We start from the raw sequence: 6,000 nt of genomic DNA on the forward strand, positions 1-6,000 counted from the left end.
TCTCACAGAAACTGTCATTGAGAACTTATAATTAGGGGTATAAGTCATGTACAAGAAAACTAGACCCAGGATGAAAAGTGGTTGCAAAAGGAATAGTGAGAGAGTCATTGACAAAAATGGCTAATATTGGGGCACCTGGGTGACTCAGTGGTTAAAGCCTCTGCCTTCAGCTCAGGTCATGATCCAAGTGTCCTGGGATTGAGCCCCGCATGGGGCTCTCTGCTCAGTGGGAAGCCTGCTTCCTCCTCTCTCTCTGCCTTCCTCTCTGTCTACTTGTGATCTCTGTCAAATAAATAAATAAAATCTTAAAAATTTTTTTAAAATGACTAATATTAAAGGAACATTAATAACAAATAAATATTCAGTAAAGTTATAATTGCAGTCATGTATAACAATATTTAAACAGTTTATTATTAAGTGATAATTTATTACCAACCATATATTATATACTTCTTTATGATACCATATGATATAGAAGCAGGAGTCCTCAGAATTAAAATATTCCATAACCCTTTAAAAAATACAATAAAATAAAAAAATAAAATATTCCATAACCATTTTATTATTCCAAGCAAATATGACTAATGAAGACTTAGTTAAGGGGCACCTGGGTAGCTCAGTAGGTTAAGCCCCTGCCGTTGGCTCAGGTCATGATCCCAGGGTCCTGGAATCAAGCCCCACATCGGGCTTTCTGCTCAGCAGGGAACCCGTGCCCCCCCAACCCCCCTCACCGCCTGCCTCTCTGCCTACTTGTGATCTCTCTCTCCGTAAAATAAATAAATGAATAAGATCTTAAAAAAATAAATAAGTGAGAAATAAACCCCAAAGGTGAGCAGGAGGGTATCATGATACGGAGGAGTATGCAAACTGTCCAGCAAGAAATGAACCACCCATAATACCTGAGGAGATAAAAACAATAATGCCCCACTTTTCTTGCCACATTCTTTCTGAACACTTACACCTAGATGTGGCAGAGTGAAGTTTGGGAAAACCTGGTTTACAAAAGAGAGAAAAGCTGAGCATGGCACGCAGAACTGATGACAGATTGCAACATATGCTAACATCAAGGTCAGGAACACTTGTAATTGCAAGTCCCAAACAAAAGGGTGGGCACAGACCTCAGCTTACACTATAAATAGCTTTTTCTCTTGCTCATTCTCACAGCCACTAACATTGGTTCATTGAAGTGGGTATCACCTGCCTTCTGGGAAAATAACAGTCATGACCTCTGCGAAATAAAGTATTTCTATGCATCTTAATCATATCTTCTGTCACAGACCCTTCAGGAAAATTCTCCAATGTTCAAACTTCGAGAAGAAGGGTGGTAAAATTATTTTTATAAAAATAGTCAGCATTGATGACTATTAATTGACAGATTGGTCCCATGATAGAGAACCAGACTGATACAAATTAAAAACTTGATTCATGACAGAATTTTCACTAAAACCTTAATGAAAAACAAATGCAGTATTGAAGATACAATGTATTACTTTCATTAGAAATCAAGATGAAAGATTATTTTGCAACATTTAGGATATCAACAAAAATATGCAAAACTGTAATGCCATTGAAAGAAAATATAAGAGAACATCTTTATATTAAGAAAGAATTGTTTAGACAAGACATACAAAGCACAAGCACAAAGAGAAAATTAAAATTTGAACTATGATAGAATGAAAATTTTCCACCCCACCAAGTCTATCAGGCACAAAAGCAAAGTACTAGCTAAAATCAGGTTGAAATATAGACATTGCAGAAATCATTAAAAGGCTAGTACCTAGTATAGAATTTATAAAGAGCTACTACAAATGTACAAAATAAAGATAAAATAACCCAGCTGAACAATGAACAAAGAATACAGACATACAACCAAAGAAAAGAAAACTCTGCAGGTAGCATCAAAGCACTTAAAACACTTCTTTCCACTTAAAATGACAATGCAAAAGCTTAAACAAGAAAGGAGACTCCCTTAAACCCATCAGACCTGAAAGCATTTTGGAAGTCTGATAATATATAGTATTGATAAGAAGATGCAGTAAAGACCAATCTTGCACACTGTTTGCAGGAGAGCAGATGGATTGAGTAATTTGGCCCTTTTCTCTGAATTTAAAGATGTTCTTTTCTTATAACACAGAAATCACCCTCCAGGGAGTGCACCTGAGAGGATCTCTTGAACTGATACACACTCAGAATTTCAGAGGAAAAAGCATTGCTAGATTTTCATATTATCCAGAACAGGAAAATAGATTCATTTATTAATAATGGAATGGATAGAGGGGCACCTGGGTGGCTCAGCGGGTTAAAGCCTTTGCCTTCAGCTCAGGTCATGGTCTCAGGGTCCTGGGATCAAGCCCCGCATGGGCTCTCAGCTCAGTGGGGACCCTGCTTCCTCCTCTCTCTCTGCCTGCTTCTCTGCTTACTTGTGATCTCCTTCTGTCGAATAAATAAATCAAATTTTAAAAAAAATAATAGAATGGATAGATAGTGTGTGGTATGTGTATACTCTCACGTAGACTATCTCAGTGAAAACTGATGCTACATGAACCAGCAGGGAAGAATCTAACCATATTTACTGAAAATAGAATAATTTGCAGAAGGAGAGCATAATTCGTTATTACCAAATTTTAAATCTTGCTAAATAACATTATTTAATTCTGTGAATACATAAACACCAGCAACTGTTAGAACTCTCCATGGGGATAAAAACATTACATTCAATGACAGTTGAATGCAGGCAATGGAGAGAGGAAGAGAATCAGGCAGGGAGGGCTCACTTTGAGAAGATCTGAGTGTGTGAAACGTCTGAAGCAAAGTGGCAAAGATGAAGACTTAATGATGATCACTCATGCTTGTATGGGCGGCCTTTACACTATCTTCTATTTTTGTATATGTGTTGGAAATGGTCCATAATAAAAAATTAACAAGTGAAACCACAAAGCTACTTTTATCATGAGGCTGACTTTGGATTCTTTAAAAAAACTGCTACATAAACTGTGTTGTTCCATCAAAACCTTTATGAATGAGGATTCCATCAAGCCAGGATTATCACTGTAAAGATATTTCTTATGGTACCCACAGATCTGCATCACTATATGATCTGTACAAAGTGAAACCCACAGATCTGCATCACTATATGATCTCTATAAAGACAAAAAGAAACAAGAAAAAAATGCTTACAGTTTAGAAGTTTCCGTATATTAAAAAATAAATAAATAAATAAAAATTTTTTAAAAAAAGGTTGCTGTATATTAGTTTCAAATTACTAATCACTAGGAAAATAGAACAGTTGATCATTGACACGGAATTCATTTGGAAATTCTGTCTTTTATAACTCTGTACCAATACTAGTATATTGATAGACTCTTGTAGTTTGTTGATATATAGAGCAATAGCAAAGACCTCAGTCTTGCCTTTCAATTTCTATGTAATGCTTATTATTACTATTATTATTATTCACTAAGGTGGCACTTTAAATGTCAGCAAATATTTTGCTAACTACTTCTAAGTCTCATATACAAATTAAGAAAGACAAACAAGAATAATGACAGAAGGTGACTTGCTAACTTTAAATGCACATTAGTTGGTCACTTAACAAGATGTACTAAGTGTCTACTTAATATAACAACTTCTTTTGGAAAACCTTCCTGATTGCACTTTTAACATCTTTGTTCCGAAGGCTATAGATCAAAGGGTTTAACATAGGACTCACAAAGATATAAAACACTGCGACAATTTTCCCCTGTTCTACAGATGACTCAGAAGGGGGTCTCAGGTACATGCAGAACAGTGTCCCATAAAAGATGGTGACAGCCGTCAAATGGGACCCGCAGGTGGAGAAGGCTTTCCGCCTCCCCTCAGCAGAGCGGATACGCAGAATGGCTGAGAAAATGAAAATGTAGGAGATCAGAATGATGGTGAGCGAACAAGTAAGGTTGGAACCGGCCACCACGAACATGGCAGTTTCTTTGACATAAGTATCTGAGCATGCAAGGACTATGAGAGGTGGGTCTGCACAGTAAAAGTGGTTGATTTCATTGGGTCCACAGAAGGAGAGGCGAAGCATCAGGATGGTCTGTGCCAGACCATTTGCAAAGCCATAACCATAAGGGGTAGCCACGAGAGAGAAGCAGACACATCGGGACATCTTGCTGCTATACAACAAGGGTTTGCAGATGGCCATGTAGCGGTCATAGGCCATCACTGTGAGCATATAATAATCAGTGATCACCAGGGCAATGAAAAAGTGGAATTGTATCATGCAACCCAGAAAGGAAATGGATTTTCTCTTGGATAAGAAATGAACCAGCATCTGCGGACTGACGTTGGTGGTGTAACAGAGATCCACAAAGGAGAGGTGACTGAGGAAGAAATACATTGGAGTGTGAAGTTTTGAGTCACTTCTGATCAGCAAAATCATGCTCACGTTGCCGATTACCGTGATAAGGTAGATGACTAGGAAGACTACAAAAAGGACAGGCTGCAAGTCAGCTCGATCTGTCAGTCCCAGGAGAATAAACTCAGTCACCACTGTGTCGTTTTTCTTTAGCATTGTGTGTCTTTGGCTTCAAATGAGGGCTAAAAGAAAGGAAATAAAAACGTATGTCTTTTGTCACGTGTCCCTTACCCCCATCATATCATCTGATCCGTCTTCTCTAAAACTTGTAGGAACACTTGTGACACAAAGAAATAGTTGAGGAAGCGTGCAATTGATATTTTAACCCTTTAAAATAGTATAGCGCTCCTTTTAGTGGGGCAGTCATATTTTAAATGTTTTTCTGCAAGTCCCCTCATGTTGAAAAGACTTTATATTCTCTGCAAGATTTATTACATTAGTTCACTTACAATTTCCTTAAATGCTATTGTGTTTCGAACATTGCAGTCCTTTGTTTCTCGGTATATTTTTGACGTTGTATATAAATTCTCATCTATTTAGCACAACTGAATGGAACGATACACATCCCTGCAGAACATGTCCTCCTGCCCCTCTGAACTCAAGACCAAGTCAAGCCGTTTGTTCCCTAACTCTGCAACACTTGTCCTTTCTCTTTGTGTCTCCTCTACTCAGAAGGCCCTCATATCACCAAATCCTACTTAACTTTTAAGGCTTAGCCTAGGATCTCCTTTGCTTTGTGTATTAATGCCAAATATCAGGGCCAAAAATTGGCTCATGAGACACAAAACTCAATCATATTCTTGGTATAAAAAAGATACATGTAGAGTACATACTATATATATATATATATACACACACACACACATGCACAGAATTTATACATATATATGTGTAAAATATTCACATACAGATATACCTGGGATATCAAGTATTCATTAAAAGAGAAATAAGGGAAAACAATGTATTAAAAGTCTCCCTAATGATGAGGAGGAGACAATAATAAAGAAAAGATTGGGGGCACCTGGGTGGCTCAGTGGGTTAAAGCCTCTGCCTTCGACTCAGGTCATGATCCCAGGGTCCTGGGTTAGAGTCCAGCATCGGGCTCTCTGCTTGGCAGGCAGCCTGCTTCCCCCTCTCTCTCTGCCTGCTGCTCTGCCTACTTGTGATCTCTGTCAAATAAATAAATAAATCTTTAAAAAAATAAAAATAAACAAATATTGACAAACATATCCATACTTTATAATAATTTTATTATAACTCTGCCTCCTTTTCCCTCTTGTAAAAATTAAGAAAAATTATATAACATGAAGTTAATTTAAGTTTTTCAATAGATGTAAATGATCTTACTGAAATAATAATCATTGATCATACCACTGAGTTAAGACATAAAATACCCTCAAATGCATCTCCCCACATTTCTGCAGGATAAATGTAACATAAAGACCATCAAGGGAAACCTACACCTTCCTTCAATAACACACACTGCCTCCTACTGATGGCTGTCAGGCCAAGGAGACAAGGATCATTTTGTAAGGCACTTCATAGATGTCTCTGACATTCTTGTCCATTGTGTTGTCCATGCATTGTCCCATGTGCATTACTGTACA

The 6,000-nt window shown here is 37.5% G+C and overlaps 1 protein-coding gene across 1 annotated transcript; it reads right to left on the reverse strand.

The window, feature by feature from the left end:
- Window positions 1-3,613: 3,613 nt before the first annotated feature.
- LOC101675910 (olfactory receptor 1030-like) lies at window positions 3,614-4,567 on the reverse strand. The gene has a single exon (XM_004777636.3). It carries the CDS (start codon window positions 4,547-4,549, stop codon window positions 3,614-3,616), a length of 936 nt encoding a protein of 311 aa, XP_004777693.3. The 5' UTR covers window positions 4,550-4,567.
- Window positions 4,568-6,000: the final 1,433 nt, after the last annotated feature.

The sequence above is a fragment of the Mustela putorius genome, unplaced genomic scaffold, assembly GCF_011764305.1.
Source record: "Mustela putorius furo isolate JIRA1106 unplaced genomic scaffold, ASM1176430v1.1 tig00000127_pilon_pilon_pilon, whole genome shotgun sequence".
NCBI lineage: Eukaryota > Metazoa > Chordata > Mammalia > Carnivora > Mustelidae > Mustela > Mustela putorius.